General features: G+C 39.2%; 1 protein-coding gene across 3 annotated transcripts in view; it reads left to right on the top strand.

Moving 5' to 3' along the window:
* The first annotated feature begins 3,695 nt into the window (after positions 1-3,695).
* LOC149943873 (uncharacterized) overlaps positions 3,696-22,965 on the top strand; it is a 46,292-nt gene continuing 27,022 nt past the window's right edge. The window contains exons 1-7 of one of the 3 annotated variants that reach the window (XR_016481092.1): positions 3,696-3,840; positions 7,084-7,342; positions 11,838-11,918; positions 13,948-14,178; positions 14,770-14,984; positions 17,174-17,673; positions 21,689-22,352. Coding sequence is in view for 1 of the 3 variants with exons in the window: in XM_090176777.1 (XP_090032903.1) it covers positions 3,715-3,840; positions 7,084-7,342; positions 11,838-11,918; positions 13,948-14,178; positions 14,770-14,984; positions 17,174-17,578 (1,317 nt within the window). In the remaining 2 variants the exon portion in view is untranslated. Of the gene's footprint in view, positions 3,841-7,083; positions 7,343-11,837; positions 11,919-13,947; positions 14,179-14,769; positions 14,985-17,173; positions 17,861-21,688; positions 22,545-22,965 lie in introns of those variants that run through there. The other 2 variants (XR_016481091.1, XM_090176777.1) reach the window with 2 other exon arrangements.

Genomic DNA, 22,965 nt, shown 5'->3' with positions numbered 1-22,965 from the left:
CCTTCTTGTCCTCCGTCAACTGTCGGCTCTATCATTGCCAACTGCGTTATGATAACGCCTTTGTTTTTAGAGATGGCAATGATTATATCCGATTCCTTGAAGAAAACGACGCCTGGTGCCATCTATTAATGACAAAGGAAGTTAAAATTAAAAATAGCGAAACAATAACGTCGTCAGAGAACCATAGTTGAGTATTATAATTTGACAACTTATACCCTACTTACGACGTTAGTGGACTTTAACCTAAATTATATATCCCATGTAATATATATTGTTAAAAATTACTATAAATTCAGTTTCCAAACGAGCCAATTAACGCGAGGGATACTTTTATGTCCCGACTTTTGGGTCAAAATGTAGCGTAAGTAGCTTGTTTGGATTTCGACGGTAGCGACATCTGTTGTAAAACGAGTTACTTCACGTCGAGCCGACATTTGCTTTAAATCTAGGTTATAGGGGATTAAATAAATCATCCTCCAAGGAAATCGCCAAGAAATATTATTTCCAAGAGCCAGGACCCGCCAGGTATTGTTCATCCCTCCTACTTTGCCTCCCTTCCTATCCTCCTTGTTTGGGGCTTGTTGAAATAATGGAAACATTTCACCTGTAAACCGCACGTCGTGTTTTTGCCAAGCCTTAATATATCAAAAAAAGCTACCTGGTTAAAAGGGAACGCTTGTTGCTGCCGTAGAGGTGAAAAGTTTCCGTTATTTTCACAAGCACTATAACCGTAACTTGCAGGTCCTGGCTCTTGGAAATATTACTTTTTGACAATTTCCTTTGATGATGATTTATTTAAGCGCCTATTCGGAATGCTTGGAGGAAATATGAAATATGTAAATGTTCCACGAGGGGCTGATCACTCAGCGTAATCGGTGTACAGAGCCGTACCTTTGACTGTACTAATGTGATTACGCGTAATCTTTGAAGTCCCTGCCTTTGGCAGTGCTAATCTATGCGTAATCCGGTGTACAGACTTTCTAAGAGTGGTTAGCCCCTCGATGTTCCACAAGCTAAGTTAGACGAAAAATCAAATGATGATGGTACTTTGCGTGACCTTGTTGAACTATGACGTAAGTTTAAGCTTCCCTTTGTTGTACGATCCTCAGTGGAAAGGTGAGTCAAAAGGTTTTTTTTATTACGTTTAAGGGTGCCACCAAATTAAATATTCAATCTGTACCCTTCTTAGTCCAAAACGTTCCTACGCCCCTGACCCAGAGCCGTACCTAGCCCAAATGGCGCCCTGGGCAAAAAACAAAAATGGTGCCCCCAGAACCTTGGGTAGAAATTTTTAATTTTTCAACATCTAATTTAAATGAAAATCTTCGTTTTTGCACCCCTAAAATTTTGGCGCCCTAGGCCACTGTCCCGCTCGCCCTACCCAATTAGGGACGACTCTGCCCTGACCATCCTAATAGTTATTTTGAAAACTGATAGACACGGTTATTGAAGCTAGACAGAAAAAGGAGGTAGACACCGGGTCTTTTTCCCAGGGAAAGTTGCGTGATAATGTCAAAATCACAGATTCTCCTGTTGACTTTGACGTCATTATGCTGATTCGCACCCGAAAAACAGGGTTGGCAAAAAAATCGTTTTTTTTAAATTGAAAAATCCTGTATGGTCAAAACCGGTTGTAACCGGTGGTTTAGACCTGTTAAAAGCACTAATAAAAAATTCTCAAATTGCTTATATCTAGCCCTCATTACTTCGAAATGCTCAAATTGACAGATTTAAAAAATTACGTTTTTGGCCCTGACAGCTAGGAGCAACAAACACAAGGAGAACGCAACTAGCCTTTTAACACGCTAACGCAGTGTTGTGTACGAATTTCATTGGACGATCCGTTACACTGAACAATATACGGGCGGGGGGAAGACAATTTCCTAATTTTCCCCTTCCGACGGCAGCAGGCGATAATGCGTCTAGCCAATGAAAACTGTACGCAAGAAAATCCAAGACTTTTGACGGGTTGCGTTCTCCTTGTGTGGGTAGTGCTGTGTTTGTTTCTCTAGGTGACAGTACCTTTACATCATGAGGTATAGCAGGCTTATTTACCCTCTTTTATACCCTAATACGGCGGCATATTTTCACGTGCAAAATGAATTTTAAGGTCCCTCAATTGCTCATATCTAGCTCTCATTACTTCGTGAGACGACGTAGCAGACGGCCAAAAGTTTTAGATACGTTTTGTAATAGTATTTAAATTTTCAATATTTCTAATTAACCGAAGACCATTTACACCTGGACTACAATGCCAACGTTATAGCTCCGATTTCAGAGTGTCCGCTACAAAACACTACCAAGTGGAGAAAATCCGCGATAGTAATCCACAAACATGCAGCAACCCCCCCCTTTTTTGATCCCCCTTCTTTAGGAGGCGAACGGTTCGCGCTCTCTCTCTCTCTTTTGACGCCGTAAACAACGGGCCAAAAATTGGTCAGGACTCGCGGGCAGTGTTTCCACATTGCGGGAATAAATCCCGTTTTCGGGGAAAACTGACTAAGAGAGCTGCAAAATATTCGAAAGCGGGAAAAAGGGAAAAAAGCGGGGAAAATCACTCAAAACGGGAAATTTCGCGGGAAAAGTTAACGACAGAGAAAACTATATAGTGCATGCTTATTTCTAGACCTTTTCTGAACTCGCTAGATTCACTGAATCACTGCGCAATGTTGTTCACTGCGTACTCGAATCAGCTCTTGTTCTAGTTAGAATCGTTTGCTACGGCCCGGCTGGGTCGTTACCCCAAGGATCCTATCCTTGGTTACTCGTATCCTTGCCGTTACGAACTTCCGGGCCAGATCACTTATTCATTTTGAAGTCCAGACTCGGAGAGCGCCCGAAATCAGAGTTTAATAGAAGGCAGTGGCACGAGTAAGTTTTACGATTTATATTATATGATAAGAGCGATGACTAAATAATAACAAAATTTGACACTACTTAGAAATGGACGAAGAGTCAGAAGAATATTCCACTAGTGAGGAGGAAGCTGCCAATCGAATAAAATCCCAGAAATTAAAAAAAATAATCATTTCTGCGGCGCCAGCGATGTTAACATAAGTGCCGTCGGTTATAATTTAGCGGGGAAAATTGCGGGAAAAACGGTTTTCGAAAACGGGAAAAATTAATTTATCCGCTCCAAAAAAAGGGAAAAATAAAGTCGCCCGTGTGGAAACACTGCTCGCGGGGCGACCGAGTAAAATGTGGGGAGAGGAGTGCGAAGTGAACGCGTTTTTTCAGCCCGAATTCCCTTGTGGACGAGAGTTGCCTCTAAATAACGATGGTGGCGTTGGGGTAGCGGCGACACTAGCCTAACAACAACGCCTACCCTCATTGCAGTCCAGGTGTAAATGGTCTTAGTTTTAACCATGGATTTTTTAAACCAGTCTGGCTGGTTCTTGCAAACCCTGCCGAAAAAGACCCGTTGTGGACCCCATGTTTTGTCATCCCCAATCTCTCACTGGAATCACTACGACTCCTTCATTTTCCTCCATAGTAAACACCCTGATTTAGCGCACCCATAGCGGCCCCCATTTCAAAGAAAACACCCTCCTTGAGCTGATTATTTTATTTGCTTCGATATCCAGGTTGGGGATGACCTCCAAATTTCTACCGTAATCGGGAAGATAAGGAAACATTCGATAAAAATTGTATCAAAGCTGAGGTTACCGGTAAGCGTCTGCAGTATTATTACGATTCTCCGTACAATCACTTACGATGGCCGAAAGCTATTACGAAGTACTTAGGGTCAGTCCGAAATGTACTCAGACCGAACTGACCACAGCGTTCCGGAAACTAGCCCTTCGGTACCATCCAGATAAAAACCCTGCCGGCAATGAAAAGGTACTTTAAAATTTTATTAAATTTATTATAACTCTTAAAGGGAATATGGTGGATCAACGAATTTAAAATTTCTGCCACCAGGTGTAACAGACGCTAAGGTAGGGTGGCGCTAGTTACGTTAATAACAAGTCGTAGTTCGGGTTAGCAGATGATTTCATCGATTTAGTTTCTATTTCTAGTTACGCACAGGGCTGGACATAAGGATATTTATTTTAATAGTCACTGAATAGTGGGGGTAAAATGGGGGTATAAAAACAAGAATTACAGCCAACATTTTGCTTTACCCGTCAGAATTAAAATATTAGTTTATTATCACTTGAGTTACATGATGTGATTTTATTTAAAGGAAAAGTCCAGGTTGGGTAAAACTTGGGTCTATTTGAAAGATCATGTTTAAATATACTCAAAAATATCAGTCGTAAAATTGTACCTTTTTTAATGACGATAAATTAATTTTTAAACGACTGAAATCTACCCGCCAAGCGAGCTGCCATTTTCTTTCGCCTTCCTCCGCAGACCGCACGCGGAGCAAGCGCGCGCAGGGAACAGAGCGCTGTTAAAGCCTGTTATAACGCGAACAGCGCGTGATTAAAGTCCTAAAACGTCACCGCGAAACAAAATGGCAGATCGCTTGTCGCGTAAATTTGGCTCGTTTAAAAATTAATTTCTCGTCATTAAAAAAAGATACAATTTTACGACTGGAATTTTTGAGTTTATTTAAACATGATCTTTCAAATAGACCCAAGTTTTACCCAACCTGGACTTTTCCTTTAAGTAAAATGGGATTGATGAATGATACGCCATATTCACCATTATTTATGAATATTTCGGTAAATGTTTCACTAGTCAAATTGACATGTGAGCCCCAGATTTCGATTAATTTTAGTTGTCAGAGCATTTATTTTAGTAGTCAAATGCCGTGACTAGTACCTTATGTCCAACCCTGGTTACGCACCTGTTTAAGGTATTAAAAGTCGCTAGATGACTTGGGCCGAAGGTGGTGCCTTGGGTGTGTCAGAATTTATAGCCCGGTGTACCTAGTAACAGAGACCATACCACCGAAGGTCTATCATCATAGTGCCCTACGCCAGCGTCCACAGCCCGGACAGGAGACTACTGATGGTCGCATTTTTGACTCAAGAAACTCAGCGTAGCAGAAGGTGCAGCAATGGGTTGACCATTTCGCACTTCGCACACAGCAGTGGGATTAAGAGTGGATGCTGTAGCAACTCCAGCCGACACCCTATCTACGTAGGCCAAGAATCAAACCCTTTGGAGAGAGCTCCTAAAGGGGAACGACGAGCACACAGCGGTCCCAGTAACCCGGCACAGCTGGCACCGGAGATCCCGGTGGGAAACAGGACCGCCATGCCTTCATACGGAGGCCCGCCGCCCCACAGCAGGCTACCCAATCCGCCGAGGCGGCCAGTTTGCACGGACCCTCTCCGTAAGCCTGAGCCAAAGCTCAGATTCCAGCCTAAATCTGACCAAGGATCCTATATGTTAGAAGGATAGGTAGCCCTCCGGCCAGTCCGTGTTTTCAAAACGCCGGCAGCGCCGTCGATATTAAGAGAGGCTCTAAACGTGGGACGTCTTGTTTCTATTCCCTCAAGGACAAATTTTTCCGGTGCTTCCTCCATGTTTGGTCCTTGACGGAATCTAAAGACGGATTCTCTATCGCGCATGACCCACCGACGGCGCTGCCATTTTTCGTCCCTCGCCTCATATCCTTCTAACATATAGGATCCTTGATCTGACCTGGTGCCTTGGGTATTAGCCTAGCTGCTTATTATTATTCTTTTAATGGAAATATGAACTCTCATGTTTCTGGTGTATTAACGAAACTTACATTTCTCCCACCAGGTTTAAAAGAAGCTAAGGGTGGTTGGCGCTAGTTACCTTAAAGGGGAACGGTCAAGCTTTAACCAGTTAGATAGCCCTATAGCCCATTAAAAACTAAAATTTATGGCGAAAACCGCATAAAAAATATTCAGTGGTTAATTTTTAATAAAATAATGAAATTTCGGGAAATCGAAAAGCGCGCGTCTGCCGCGACACCTGGTGAGAAGTCGGTGAGACAGAAAAACAACGTAAAAGCGCGCGCTGCTGAAGACGCAAACAATTTGTTTTGCACGCGCGGCGCGTTCCAGTTATAAGATACTTAAGCCTAAATTGCGCGATTTTAAAAGTTAGGATAGTTCGCAAATCGCTCATACGGGGTTAGGGGCGCTGGCGGCAGCCCCTAAGATGGCGGCGAAAATTCAAACCCAAACACCTGGCGTTTTTTTCGTTTCAACCTTTTGGGCCAAAAGCTATTTTTTCAAGACAAAAAAGGTACGTGTTAGTATATTGGACGTCTTGTTAATCTTTTGATACGGAAATAAGGCTATATTTGGAAAAGCTTGGCCGTTCCCCTTTAAAAACGAGTCGTAGAGCGTGATTTTTCGATTTAGTGTCTACATCGTTTAATAATGAAAACGAATTTTTTTATGATTTAAAATAAATAATGGATTAATTCGCCTTCTCTGATTTCAGAGGTGACAATAAAGCCTGGTTTTCATGGTCGATTTTAAGCGGAAAATACACGGCAGAAGCGGAAGCCGAATTGTATTTTTCTACTTCTGCTTCCTACTTTTTTATTTTCATGATAATGGGAGTGCAAAAAACGTGGCGTATTTAAGTTGAGTAAGCGCATAATCGCTTTCCGCGCCGATCAGAATGAATTTGATATTTTCCGCTCTCTCTTCGATTTTACACTTGACGTCTTGTCACGTGTGTAATAAATAGCCAATACTGTGGCTCTGAGTGGTCTGGCTCGGTGTCTGCTACTTTCACTTTGCTTACCACGGAGTCCACGCGTGTTTTGGTAAAGTTTCCCCTTTTTAATTTGTTTCAAAACATTGTTGGAAATTAATTTGGAAATGGCTAGCAAATTGCTAAAACAACAAAAGAGAAGTTAAACGGAAAATAGTCGTCTGCGGCGAGTTATAGCCTCCATTTTATTTCACCAAATGCGCCAAATATTTTCAATACGCCAGGCCAAAATATATTCCATGAAAACATAAAAGATTATGATTAAGCGAAAAGGCGACGCGGGAGCGTAAAACGAAATCCGCTTGATGTTTTTCCGTTTCTGCGTAAGCTCAAATATTTCGCCCAATTTCGACCATGAAAACCAGGCTTAAGTCTCGAAAAATTCCTACAAACTTAGTTTCTACAATATTTTTATCTTTTATGTTTCAGTTCAAAGATATATCGAAAGCGTACAACGTACTGATAGACCCAGAAGCACGAGCATCGTACGACCGTGGCCAATTCGACCCCGACCAGTTCGAACAAAGCTTCCGGGATTTTTCCAATTTTAATTTCGACATTCCCAGTAAAAAGAGCGAGGACCTGGTCTGCCCACTGAACGTTGACTTGGAAGCCTTGTACAATGGCCGATTAGTGGAGACCAAAGTGAAGACCGTCTTGCTGTGTCCGCAATGCGTCCTGTTCAATGGTATCGAAACTAACAATCGAGGGTTAACCACTACCTAAATATCTGTACACTAGGATAGTCTTAGTCGATAGCTCCGCCGCAAAATTTTCGTTTTCAAAACGAAAACATTTGAGAGAGTTGGCCGTTATCGGTCTATCGAAATCTGCCAGCCTTGCCTGCCTTCCGGCCTGTATCTCCATAACGAAAATGGCCGACGATTACGCCGCCGAAAATATTTTACTAAACTGATCGGCGGCGTTTTTGACCGTTATTTTGAATTATCGACTAAGATACCAAAAGCGACGTAAAACCCAAAAGTGTGTCATCTCTACCTTTGCGCCCTTTAAAATATTTACTGAAAGCTAGTCTAACAATAGACTACATAACCTACTAGTTGGAATAGTACTAGCAACGTTATATACGGTCTTTTAAATTAATCGATCCAAGCGTTTTTCTCAAAAACGACATTTTTTAGCGAAAATCTGAAGCTTTAATTCCAACAAACGTTCATTTTTGTTTTTGCTTCTTTTGGTTTCAAAAGAAGCTATTGCCTACTACGGCCAACTTGTCTACTTTCAAGCTCTCAAAACTACGTGCTTTGCACTGCTTTCACTGTTTTTTCTACGTCACCCCCACCAATTTCGCTAAAACTAAACAAAAGCTGGCTGTACTTGTTGCATTTTTCCGTAATATTTCCCCAAACATTTTACACGAAGCTCGGGTTAGACTTAATAACTAGTTCAAACTGATTTTAATTTATTTTCGATACTAATTAAATGAATTATTATTGCAATAGTCATATCAACTCGGTGAAAGTATTGTTAATACTTAGATATTTATTAGCTAGTATTTTATGATAAACAACAATCTTTACCTGATACACTACTGCATGTGGCTGACAATCAAATGTTAAGCCTTACAAGGAGACATCCCGAAGTGTAACCCAACGATTTTGTTCAAACTCGGGGTTTTGGTAGACGTTCATGTAACTTGAAAAATCCTAAAGGGAATTTATTCAATGGGCAACCGTTTTGCCATGGCAACGAAAAATGTTTTTGACAATACAAAATATTAAATTTTCCCATTGAAAATAACATGGGATTTTGACCTCAAATTTATCAAAAGTTGATCAATTTTGATTTTTTTATTGTCAATTTTTATTTCTTTTTTTGGCATTTTCGAAATTTTGAAATTTGTTGAATCGGTCAGAATCCCATGTTATTTTCAATGGGAAAATTTCCATTTGATGTTGTCAAAAACATTTTTCGTTGCCATGGCAAAACGGTTGCCCATTGAATAAATTCCCTTTAGGATTTTTCATTATACATGAAGGTTTACCAATCCCCCGAGTTTGAACAAAATCGGTGGGTTACACTTCGGGATGTCTCCTTGTTAGTTCACAAAGCTATAAACTGCTAATTTTTTCGTTATTTTAAATATTTACATCCTCTCCTTTTATGACTAGTTAAGTAAACGAAATACTTTTATACTTTAAACATTTGATATAACAATATCACTTGGATTAATATATATCCGCCGTGGTATAAACATGCGTTCTAAAACGCACGTGTCACCAAAAGTAAATATTGAGATAAAGGCTAATAGTGCCTTCAGATTTTACCTTCCACCATGCTTGACCCCATTAAAGCTTAGTTATCTCCCCCACTTCTTGGTCTCTTTACTTGTTCGCGTTTTTACTATCCTTTTTAAAGAGCTATCGATCACGTGTTTTTTTCCACCAATAGAAAAGTACTTTATTCGACATATTTTATCGTAAAAAGTAGTGCATTCTGGGGAATTTTGGGATACATTGTTTCGGTCCTCGTTTTCGACGTCTCGAATCGTCCGCTTCTGTTACAGAAACGCTAGCCTAGTATTTTACTTCTCGCTCGGTTTGTTTGGACCTCGTTTAAAGATTTTAATTAAGTGATTAGTTTAATACAGTGAATAAAAATGCCACGTAAGCAACCTTTGCCGCCGATTGCAGTTTTAAACGCCCCGAAAGTTCAATATACACAGTGTAATTTTTATTTGAGGGATGAATTTGAAATGAGAGCAAAGGCTTCAGTCAGTAAACAAACCCAAACCGAAATTTTAGGTGTTATGTTTCCATCCTCTGTTGTATTTTAAGCATAGTTTATCTAGTATTTGCTAAAGACCTCAATCCATCAACAACGACTCGCAAATAGCTTTATAGGTTACATCCCGTTCGAAAAAATCATCTTCATAATTCTTCAACAATGCTTCAATACTTAACCCTTGGCTAGTCATTTTTTATGAAAGCAAATAAAATGTTCCCTTTCTGGCTATAGAATTGAATGCAGGGTCGTAGGAACGTTCTAGAAGTTGGAGGGGGCAAAGATAAACGAAAAGGGGTCTGGATAATGGTTTTTAATTTTTAATGGAGTGTAGCTTCTCCGAATGCATGTGTACTTGTTACTACTATGTAAATTGGCGGGAAAAGACTGAAATTTAAACACAGTTGAGGTCCTATAAACTGTATATGCTTTTAAAATGATAATTTGAGCCATTTGAAGATTTCAACTGACTTAAAGGTTGGAGGGGGCAATATGCCCCTCCCAGCAAAATTCTTGGGAGGGGCATTGCCACCCCTACCCCTCCCGGTTCCTACGCCCCTGATTGAATGTCAACTAATTAAAAACCACGAAAAAAGTCTAATTTTAATGTCATTTAAAATTCTTACCTTTTTAAGTTTTAAATCCGTTTAAATATTCGTTTTCTTGTAATATACTCCACATGACATAAATTTGTGGCTAGCGCGATATCAGTCTAAAAGCACTGATTTAAGTTACATGTGTATCTATTTTAAGAAGTCGTATTATTGTTTTTAAAATGTCGTATTTTAGGTTCAATCATATATCTACTTTATTTTGGAAAATAAATTATCAAATTATCGCGAGCGAAAGTTTAATATCCGCGTATTTTAAAGCGAACTATTTTTACCGTGGCGGAGTACATCGATACACTTAATGTTCCTGAAAAGTGGCGAGGGTGAAGGCATCAGCAAAGCCAAGAATTTGTTATCCTTCAAATAAGATGTCGCAGGTCGAGGCGATAGTATTAGACTTTATCTCAAAAATTTACTTTCGATGTCACTCGCAGTGGCGCCGATCCCATGGGGGCGGCGGGGCCGAAACCCCCATTGGGAAAAACAATGGGGGCGATTTTGAAGGCCGTTTACTTTTAAGCATCCGTAGCAAGAAAGTGTTGCCAGCAGCCGCATTACAAGTTTATTAATGAGCTTCGTCCCCCATTAGGAAAAAAAAGCTATCGGCGCCACTGGTCACTCGTAGTCGCTGAAGTGGGGAAAATTTTTGATGACTCCCATTCCCTCGTTTTACTACGCAACATTATACCGTACTGACACACTTTTTGGGTTTTATGTCGCTTTTGGTAAAACTTATAGGCTTCGTGCGTAGTTTAAATTTTGGTCATAAGTATCGCCGCCTACCGACCGAGTTCTAAATTGAATATATGAAAGCTGTCTGCTCGTTCAAAATTATCTCTGCACAACCGAAATTCAAATGTCATCTGCTATTTCTTCCCATATTTAGTTGACGAATATTAAGGCAGATGGCGCTATATTTCCTAAGCTCAAAGCCTATTCGCTAAGAATGTCTTTGGATCCACTGGCACCGTCCTGCGAATGAGTCTGGAGAATTGGTCATGATTCGAGGGGGTAGTCACTTTAGTTATCAGGGAACCAAAACGTAGGTAATCACGGGAAATCACTTAAGAAAATCACTGGAAATCACTGAGAAACTAGTGGAAATCAAGGAATGATTTTCAATAATCGGTTATCATGTGTACACAGATTTTACGATTGACTAGCAGGATATTTTTTTTAGTATTCGTCCTGACTAGTGAGCCTCCTATATTAATTTATTTTGGTAGTCACTAACTAGTGGGGGTCAAAATGGGGGTATAAAAACAAGGAGGACAGCCAACATTTTACTTTACCCGACAGAATTAAAATAGGAGTTATCACTTGAGTTACATTATGTGATTTTTTTAAATAAAATGGGATTGATGAATGATGAATTTATGATACGCCATATTCGCTATTATTTATGAATATTTAGGTTAATTTTTCACTATTCAAATTGACTAGTGAGCCGCCAGATTTAGATTAAGTTTAGAAGTCATAGCATTTATTTTAGTAGTCAAATTCCGTGACTAGTGCCTTATGTCCAACCCAGGTGACTACCCCCTCAGAGGACTTACATACGTATACACTTTGTGACACTTGGAATAGAAGTACACCAGGATATAAGTATAAATTTTAGGCTGGTCAACGTGATAATAGTCTTCCTTAGACATTCCTAGTGTATACATATATAATTTCCTACACTACAGATTATGGCGTAATGCTAAATCCGTGATGTGTTACGTAATAACTTTAGTACAGGCTTGTACACCGATTACTGGGAGTGATCAGCCCCACGCTAAAAATATTTTTGAAGATATGGTGGATGTAATAAAATGTCTTCCGCAGCTCCGAACCCCAATTGCAAAATTTGTTCCGGCACTGGGAAACGCACGGTTATCAAACAAATTAAAGTTGACATTAAGAAAGGTAAGCATTTTTAGATGTTGAGACATCCTGGTCGAATAAGCCTTTCTATAAAGTCATTACGCTTGCCGAACTTGTTTCAATGTATCACGAGATACGTAGGAGTTCAGTTCAGTTTTGAAGGTTAGATCTTTATAAAAAGGGCGACTCGTCGAATTTTAATTCGTGTCTTGTTCAACTTGTTAAAATGTTCCACGCGCTTTTTAATATTTAGGAGTAAAAGGCTCGCGCATTTTTTTTTTCAGGGAGCACGAGGGAAATCGCTCGAGCTCATTTACGCTAATATATCAAGACGCGCTTTGAACTTTTTAACAAGTTGAATAAGACATATATAGAGTTTATGCTAGCTAGGAGCAACAAACACAACACCCCACACAAGGAGAACGCAACAAGTCAAAAGTCGTGGATTTTCTTGTGTACGTTTTTCATTGGCCGTCGGAAGGGGAAAATTCGGAAATTGTCTTCCCCCCCCCCCCCGCCCGTAAAACGTTCATCGTAAAGGCTCGTGTCGCTCGTCCAATGAAATTCGTACACAACCCTTCGTTAGCGTGTTTAAAGGCTAGCTGCGTTCTCCTTGTGTTTGTTGCTCCTAGATGCTAGCGTCTATTGGCTATCATAGTGAAACGTCACTGCTACGTCACGAGTTACGCGTCCGATACATCTAAACAAGAAGGCCAATATTTCTTTATAGAAAGGCCTATGATCATATAATTTCTACTTAATTTCTTTGATCATGTGGTGAATTGGGAGCAACGCTAAAACATCGTCTCCACGTAGTCATTATCTCTAAGTACAAATATGTTCTTGGTAAAATATATCTTAGTATAACAATAAGTGTATAATATTATTACATAAGTGTGACACTTCTTATTCTTCACATGCAAATGTTTTACTGAGAGCTATTCACGAGACACACTGCATTACGGGCTTCGTCGCCGTTTTACAAACGCGTCACACGTAGCCTTTGACAGCGCCTCGCTGGGGGGAGATTTTCTTCTTGTGATGACGTCACTCCGTTACAAGCTCGCAGTAAAATATTCCCCAAAGTGAGAAACTTATGGAACAATATTATAGACTAAACTAATATTTTCCCAATGTAATAGGCGCTTAAATGAATCAAGGAAATCGCCAAGAAGTAATATTTCCGAGAGCCAGGACCCACAATGTATTGTTTATATAGTGCTTGTTTAAATAATGGAAACATTTCACCTGTAAACAGAACGTCGTGTTTTTGCCAAGCCTTAATATATCAAAAAAAGCTACCTGGTTAAAAGGGAACGCTTAAGGTGAAAAATTTTCATTATTATAACAAGCACTATATAAACAGTGACTTGCAGGTCCTGGCTCTCGGAAATATTACTGCTTCTCCTACGCATTGTAACCTGGCCAGGTAGAATTATTTAAAATAAATGCATGATACCTTTAATTTAAAGCTGAAGAGTATAACATATATCGTACGAGAAAAGTATCCATTTAGGCCATTAAAATGAAACATGTACAATATAAAAATTACCGCGTAGGGATATTTACCTATTGACAAACCATACTTTACCGACGCAATGGTATTAGAAAATCAGTATATCGTTTTTCCTTCCATAAAAACTTATTCAAGTTAACGTTAATAGTTAGTGTAGGGAGCTGTTGGCTCGTGTGGCTTCAAAGGCTTGCCACCACCCCCCTACGCGTCGTAACCCGGCCACCGGAATTAATGACTTCAAAAGTCGCTTGATGACTTAGGCCTAAGGTGGTGCCAAGGGTATTAGCCTAGCTGATTATTATTATTTTTATAATTATTCCTTGGAGGATGATTTATTGAAGCGTCTATGGTTTGAGAGCAAGGATGCCAAAATGGGCATTTTTTTTGTAAATGACATTCACAACCTTCAATTAAATTGGGAATTTGGGCAGCCCGGTTTTAGAAAATCACTATATGGCGTATGTTAAAAAATCATCGTTATCCGGTGAATAACATTAGCTGTATAAGGAGATACGTACTTTTTCATACATACTTCTAGTTTTGGCTTTTACGCAGGAACCTTTACCGGCCAGAAGATACGGCTCATCGGTCAGGGTAACGAATATCCTAATTACCTCCCTGGGGACTTGGTCTTCGTGGTATCGACTTTTCCACACCGTCGTTTCCAGCTGGAAGGTCAAGATTTGGTGGCTCAAATTAACCTTCCCATAAATACCGCCATGAACGGTGGCGTGTTACTTTTGGAAACCTTAGACCATAGATGGCTACGCTTCAAAATCAAATCTCGTAAGTTTCAAAGACTCGAATCACAGTGACCAGGAATGTATACAGAGAACGAAGATAATAGGATAATATACACAGCTCGTACCCTAGATTCGAAATCACTGCCATAGCATTCACTCATTCCTAGAAACTAATATCCATAGTTACCATGGTAAATAACTAATAGATAGCCCAATACAGCAGTTAGTGTAGGGGGCTGCTGGCTCGCGTGGCATGTAGGGCTTGCCACCACCCTCTTACGCATTGTAGCCCGGCCACCTGAATTAAAGGCTTCAAAAGTCGCTTGATGACTTAGGACTAAGGTGGTGCCAAGTGTATTAGCCTAGCTGATTATTATTATTAACCTTTGGAGGACGATTTTTCGGAGTTAGCTTCCTGGAAGTGGGTGATCACTTCGTTACAAAACTGTCAATCGTTAAGCTCTCTGTATTCGAATCTAGGGTACCCACTTACCCATTTACCGAAGAGTTGGTGGGCGTGGTTTTTCTTCTGGCGATCACAAGATGAACAAGGTGCTGCATAAATATTATCTTCTCGATCCTGAATACATTCTTGGTGTAGGAGGGTTACACGTTGACCTTTGGCAAATTCCAGTAATGACCGCTGATGGGCTAAACGTGTCCGGAACCAGAGTGGTCTACGGCGAAGGGATGCCCGACTATTTCGAACCTTCGACGAAAGGGAATTTGTTGGTCGAATTCGGTCTCGATTTGCCACCGGGTTTCGAAAAAAAAACTCACGTCAAATTGAAGAATAGACTTCTTAATTTTCTACCACTGGAGCTGGATTTTGACGAAAACAAAATGCGTGTAAAATATATCTTATAATTTTCGTAATGATTATTGCCAGAAGTATATAACATCTCTTACGAGAGAAGTATCTATCTAAACCATAGAAAGTAGCACAAGAATCTTTTTCTCAAGTGCCAATTGCCTATGGGTGAAGTTATACCTCGAACCATTTTCCCCGGTGTAATAGAGTAATATCGGCGTGACGTATGTCGATGGCACCCATGTTTTTCCTATAGATAAAAAACTGCCCTCAAAATGGCGGCCATAGCCCAAAGCTACAGAGCGATACTACTACAGTAACTCTATAGACGTTAAAATAAATGGGGTTGTATTTTTTAACGGTCACTGCTACTTGAAAACTGCATGCTAGCTAGGGAGGGAACACCGGATTGGTTGGTATTTGAGCATGCGCAGAAACTGATTTTTGCCTATCACTGAGAAACAAATAACTTAATCATATTTCCTCATGGAGCACGTGGCGCCATCTAACTGACCGTTATATTTTGGAAATAAAAGCTTGACAAAATGATCGTTTAACCGTAAATTTAGGTATAACTTGTATTCGTTTAATTAAAACGTAAATTATTAATTGAAATGAATCATCCTAGACGCGAAAAACGGTAAAAATAACCTCAGTGACAAATGAAGTCTCGAAGCGCTGAGACTGGCAGCCATGATGTCTCGAAATGTTCCCTTTCTTCCTACCCCCAAATTCAGAAACCTTCCGAGGCTGGTAAGCCGTTGGAAATTTGGAATTTATTTAACTCTTTTATACGAAAATTCTTCACTTACTCTGTATCGAAAAAATTTAACTTTTTTGCTGTTTTTTCAAAAAAATCGCTTACCAATTTTACTATATTACTGCACTTGAAAGGTTTTACACAACACATCTGAATTGATTTCAATTGTAGCCTACTGTATAAATTTGTCTGCTTTTTAAAATTTGGTTAGCTAATGCAACAAAGCAACGCGAATTATTTGTCAGAGCAAGATAAGCGTCTCTAGCGAGAAAAATGATTACTGAAGTAACTGAATAATGCTGGCGAAATAGACCTCATACAAGGCTAGTCTAGGCTGCCCTACGTTTCAGAAACACAGTATCTCCAAAAATGGCATTTCGAGATAAATCGATTTTTGTAATTCTTATGAAAAATAACAATACTAAAGTATTTAGGTAACTGAAAACTAGTTGTTGGGGGGTTCTTTTAGTCCGCAATCTAAATACGACTATCGCCAAAATCAAGTAAATCTCAATTTAATTTGACATAATGCGTTTATATTTGGCTAAAACTCGCATTATAGGGTATAATAATACTGAGTAACGGCCATTGTGACTGTTACTCTGGGAATGCAGCTGAAGATATTAGAGCAGGCGAAATTATACCAAATGAAGACTCTTATTGGTTAATAACGACATAGAAACAGGCTTCCAAATAAGGTTTATTTCTAAACTGGTCTATTTGGCCAGTGGCTCCCAACTCTTGAATTATTTAAGTGATCACGTAGACCAGTTGGTTATTAATACGGTAGATAATTTTGAATTAATAAACTGGACACTGGACCAGTGAACCCCTAGCTTTTGAATAAAAAAACTGGTCCGAGCAATTAATAAACTGGTCTTTGACCCAGTGACCACCCCTTATTTCCAAGCCTGCATAGAAAGCGTTTCTGCAAATTTCCGACGGTCGTTAATGCGTTTCTGTGGAGTATTTTCGAAACTTTTCGATTTAAATGCGTTTTTGCATTTTCACACCTCGGAAACTATACCAGATAGAAAAAAAACGGACTTCAAATTTAGAATCAGCGCCCTAAAATTAGTATGAGGAGCATTCAAACTCAAAAAGTCAAAAATGGTCGATAATGCGTTTCTGAAACGTATGTTTGTTCTTTCTTGTTTTGTATTAAAACTTACATAGATGGTGGTAGCTTTTCCGTCGAGTAGCAAAAAATCAATAAGCCTGATAGCGCCTTCTACGGTGCATCTTTAGTTCTCGAAGCTCTCACCAGGTTAGACTATTTCTACTTTTGAACTTCATTCCCTCCCCAATATTCATTTTAAAAACGTTTCTATTGGCACACGTTTGGTAATTATGTCACTTTGGGTAATAAATACATTAGAAATATAGGGAAATGGATACTTCTTTCTAAGAGATGCGTTATATACTTCTGGTATTGACAATATTATAAGTTATTGACCTATTTTGTAGACCTTGGAAGTCTTCGACAGCGTCGAAGCCAGGAAAAATTTCAAAAGAAGCGGTAATTTTAAAGAGATACCTTATGTCTTTCACGGACCCGCCAGAGACACGAGTGCCGTCCGCCACATCAAAACCGTCCTCTTTTACATCAATGTGTTCTTCTGGTTTATAATGAGGACAGTCAAACGGTTCATAGTGGCCATTTACAAGACTCTCAAGTTTAGTTGGAACTTAGTTGGGTTGGCGTTACGACCCGTCTTTTGGATTATGGACTTCTTTCTGTCCTGGTATTGGTTCCATTACCACGTTTGGGTACCCAACGTATTCGGAATTCAGTATTTGCTGTCCTGGTTTTGCCTCTTTTGTTACGTGAGAAGAGGTCTGAAGTTAATTCGATTTGTGTTGAGGTTGTAGCTGTACGATGCAGTCGATGTGTCCGCTAGCAAGTGCCACTAAAAGCGACTGCAATCAGTGCATCCGGCTGAACATATTATGTGGATACCAATGAGGTAGAATAAATAAGAGATTCATATCCGCCTTCCAGGACCTACCGTTTCACGGGACAGTATTTGTTGAGTTGGAGAGTTAGGCCTAGGAAATGAACTTAATCAAATCGTGTTGGCGCCATCTATCGTGTTATTGGAAAACTAAACTTTTATATATTTTGCAAAATTGTCAGCTTATAGAAACAGATGGCGCCAACACGATTGGATAAAGTTGAAATTTAAGCCTAATTATCCTACTCAAATCAAGGAGGATAGGAAGGGAGGCGAAGTAGGAGGGATGAACGCGCCAGCATCCTTGTAAGAAGTTTAGCGCGAACTTGGCGGGAAAATTTCGGAAAAATGGCGGCAACACGTAGCGTAGCGGCCGCAATCTTGCCGCCGTTTTTCCGAAATTTTCCCGCCGAGCGCGCGCTAAGCTTCTTACAAGGATGCTGGCGCGTTCATCCCTCCTACTTCGCCTCCCTTCCTATGCTCCTTGCTCAAATAAAACGTGTCCCACGAATCCCAGATTTGTTTGTAATAGCACGGCCAACTTTGATCTCTCGCGCTACAGCGGCCATCTCATTCGTTGACGTTTCTGTGTTAACCTCATAGGTAACTAGAATGCTGCCGCCTACGGCCGAGCTTGTCACCAGTCGGTTTTGAACCATCAGCCAATGAGAGGCCGTAGAGTGGTTCCGCCAAGGAGGATAATAATCCTCCTTGGTTCCGCTAATATCGCGGGAGCTAGGTGACGTCATTCTCATTGGTGACATAAAATTCTTGGCAGAACCACTCTTTGAGCTCTGATTTGCTGAGATCTGGCTATCGTCTGCCACGGCGTTTGGTCCATTTGCCAGTTACACGGCAGCATTCTAGTTACCTATGAGATTTCTATGGTTAACCTATGAGCAAAAGATGTGTATGACGTGAGCGCCCCTAGCGGATTATTATTTTTAGAATAGTTTTTACGGCTGTAGTTTACTTCTGCCCCAATACTAATTTTGGTTGACGTAGAACTGATGAAGACGTGGTTTTATGTTTGATCTATAGTAATATTTGTTTATTTTATTGACTATAGTTTACATCTGCCCCAAAACTAGTTTTGGGTTACGTAGGGTTCGCGACGATTGTATTAATAGTTGTAGACTAGAATATTGATGTTCATATTGATTATATACGTAGCAGCTACAAAAGAGCGAGAAATGGCTTGTTTCAATGCTTGTTAGGTTAAGGTTAGGTTAGGTTAGGGTTAGCAATTTCTGGTTCTTTGTAGCGGATTCGTAATTAATTACCTTGTTTTCCATTGAAACCAGCCATCATTGGCCCTTTGTAGCTTCTCCGAATGCACATTCCCTGTTTTTCATTGTAATAAAAAAATTGTTTATTTTGTAGTTATTCCGTATTTAATTACTCTGTTTTCTATTGAAACAAGCCATTTCTCGCTCTTTTGTAGCTGCTCCGTATTTAAATACCCTGTTTTCTATTGAAACAAGCCTTAGTTTAGTCTACAACTATTAATCCATCGTCGCGTACCCTAAGTCACCCAAAACTAGTATTGGGGCAGATGTAAACTACTTCCGTTTTTACATTGAAGCCAATATAAAAACTGAACTCCTACACGTTATAGTACAGTTTATAGGTAGAAAATCCTTGCTCGCGGAATTTCGACGAATGTGTCGGCCGCTGTAGCCCGAACAGCGCGTAATCAAAGTTGGCCGTGATAATAGGCTTTGTCGGTTTCAATCGAAGATGACACGCAGCGCCTCTCGTGGCGAACTCGCGCGTAACTTGGATAAAAGTTTTTTCCCCGCTCCATTGAAATTAATGTAAAATTGGCGGTAATTAACCTACCAAATTATATAACAAATATTCCGCAAACAATTTGTCCCGTTTATATGAACTTAAATGTAGTATAAAATCGTCTTGAAAAATCATTTATCGCTTTATAACATTCAAAAATAATATTTTTAACGCGCCATGTAGATAATCGAACAGCTGCTCGTCTAGGTAAAGTTTGCGTTGTCAACGCGCGTATTAGAAAGCAAAATGATATTTTAGAAAGTAGGTTGTAATTCGGAACGATATTAATACTTTTCGCGAATTTTGTCATTAGTGAATTATAAATATGACTTGAAATAAGTTTCAAGGTTTATTCAAAAGCTAGTTTCATAACTTTTCATCTATTGGTTCGTTCACAATGTATCTTCAAAGTAGGTGAAAATTTTAACGCGGTGAATCTTGCCCAGTCTAAAGCCTGGTTTTCACTGGGCTAAAAAACGGCCATAATTGTTTTACGCAAAAATATTTCCGGTGGATTTTCCAAGGCTTTTCCGCACCTGGTTTTCACTGGGGATTTTTTCAAGCGGTTTGTAATTTGGCGGTTTCGATAGCGCATGCGCTGAAAATTGTATCTTTACTGACTCACAGAATTAAAATGGACGCCATAGATAGCTCCACCGATTTTCATTCATTTCATTGTTTTTAAACCATCTATTTGCTTTGTCATATAAAAAAGGATAAGCGCGAACCTCTTCTATGAATAACTCCTGTTGACTACCATTCATTCTTTTTTGTTTAGAAGTCATCGTGACAAACTGACTAAATTACAATAACAATGTTTATAAACTAAACGCGTCGCTTTTTAGGCCTAACAAATTGAATCAAACCGAGAGTAGTGAGCTAGTGACATCAACGCACGATCTACACTGATTGGTTAGCACATTGCGTTGCGTTTTAAAAATTCGGAAAAATAGAACTTCCATTCCGCGCTTGTTCGCGGAATATCGCGAGCTTTCCGTAAAATTTTGCGGAAAATATTTTTCCGCAAACGGCGCGGAAAGCCAATTCCGCTGTTTTTTAGCCCAGCGAAAACCAGGCTTTAAGCCTCGGTTTAATCTACCGCGTATTTTGAAACGGAAAACCCGATTACTATTGTTAAATGATGGCGAACGCTAATTGTAATACGAAACAAATAACGAAATACGTGGGATTTTTGTCGATAAATGAACTTATTTTTCTATGGTCAAGCTCTTTTGGTAATTGGTAGGCAATCGTATATTGAACGTTAGGGAAACAGTGAACGAAGACAGCTCAGTAGTTCAAGGGCAATGCATACCAGAGACGTCGGTGACTAAAAAGTCTACGATATAACAATAGTCGTAGTCGATAGCTACGCCGCAAAATTGTCGTTTTGAAAACGAAAACATTTGAGAGAGTTGGCCGTTTTCGGTCTATCAAAATCTGGCAGCCTTGCCTGCCTTCCTGACCCGTATCTCCACACCGAAAATGGCCAACGATTAAGCCGCCGAAAATATTTTACTAAACTGATCGGCGGCGTTTTGACCGTTATTTTGAATTATCGACTAAGACTATTAATGTAAGTAATTTAATTTTAATTGTCATCTAATTTCTATAAAATATTAATCTATGTTGTACAAGATAGAAGTATTTAAAATTCACCGGCAATCACCGCTCTCTCCCTAGATGTTTATCTAGGCATACGCGTGAACTTTGAGCCCGCCTATTTCGAAAATAAAACGATAAAATATTTCTTAAAGGCTTTTTTTTGGTTTCTTTTATATTCATTTATTATGGAAAAATGTTAATCAAATATTTTTTCGAAAAACGATTTGTTAATTTACTTTAAATCATCGCTACATTTACATAAGCGTCAACGGGAATTGTAGTTAATTTTTAACCCAGTTACGCGCGAGCTCGCCCCTAGAGGCGCTGCGCGTCAATCGCTCGTACTTTATTCTAGTTCATATTCTACCTCATTGGTGGATATATTTCGCTTGTTCTATGAATTCGGAGTAGGTGAATAAGAGTCACTGACTAGTGGGGGCAAAAATGGGGGTATAAAAACAATAAGGATAGCCAACATTTTGCTTTACCCGTCAGAATTAAAATAGGAAATTATTATCACTTGAGTTACATGATGTTATTTTTTTTTAAATGAAATGGGATTGATGAATAATAAATTACAAGCGAATAGTTTAATTTAGCGTAAAAAGGTGTACTCCTTCTTTTGTTTCAGAACAAGCGAAAAGTATTTATTTTTGAAAGAGTCAGATGGCGTCATCTAGTGAGCGGAATCGAAAGTATTAATAATGGCAACTTTCACAAATACAAAATTTTCAACATTTATTTCTATTTCTAAACATACTTTTGGAAAATTCTGTAACTGACAATTTGTGAGTTCTTTATGTAATATTAATTAATAATGAGTAAAATTACGTTGAACTATGAAATCATAAATTAAATTATTAAATTAATTTGTATGTGATATATAAATATTATAAAATATAACTTATTTATTAAAATAACATAATTAAAATAATAATACTAATGAAAAAGGTCACGCGCTCCGTTCAAGAGATGGCGCCCTAGACTTAAAATCAAGAAGAACCCTGAAATAGGGCGGGGCGTCGATATAACAACATATCACCGAAGCTATAAGCTGCAGTCCCAAGTTCTTCCTTGCGTAAATAGGTTCTTAGTAACAAACACAAGGAGAACGCAGCTTGCCTTTAAACACGCTAACATAGTGTTGTGTACAAATTTCATTGGAGAAGCCTTTACGCTGAACAATTTCCTAATTTTACCCTTCCGACGGCAGCAGGCGCTAAATCGTCTAACCAATGAAAAATGTACGCAAGAAAATGCACGACTTTTGACGGGTTGCGTTCTCCTTGTGTGGGGTGCTGTTTCTCCTAGTTAGTAACAGGGGAAAACACTCAGGTACGATCACATGGTTTCGGAATTTACAAAAATCTTCTCATTGAAATGGGAAAAATGGCGAAAAAAGTTTGACACAAATGTTTATTAATGTACTGTACGTCAATGAGAAAGATAGTTCGAAAATAGTTTTCACTTTCTGTGATTTTTTTAGAAATAAAGCGTTACTTTTAAAACCGAGATATAATTGAAATATTGTGAAATCACACATATTAAAAATGATCTTCAATTTTAGTAGTACATATTTGAAAAGTTTCAAGCTTTTATCACAAATTGAAGTATTTCTATGAAATTTTCTTATCCGCTCAACTTATTTTAAGATTTTTGTTTACTATTCAAGTTGTGTTTCTAGATCAGTACCCTAAAAATTCAAAACGTGTTTTGTAAGCAAACGTTGGGGAGACACGTTAGCATTTTCTCATTCTCACGATATTCTGAAATATGTTGATTGTGGACTAAGACTAAACTCGTTTTGGGGTTTCTTCATAGTGAACCCAGAAATTATATTTTCTCGACGAGTGCGCCATCTAGGCTAGCTACCGCTTTGCCCGTGTCTGCCTTCCACGAATCGCTGAT

Source organism: Leiobunum rupestre, chromosome 5 (genome assembly GCF_980474605.1).
Source record: "Leiobunum rupestre chromosome 5, qqLeiRupe1.1.hap1, whole genome shotgun sequence".
Taxonomy (NCBI): Eukaryota; Metazoa; Arthropoda; class Arachnida; order Opiliones; family Sclerosomatidae; genus Leiobunum; species Leiobunum rupestre.
This window is presented reverse-complemented; position numbering and strand designations above follow the sequence as displayed.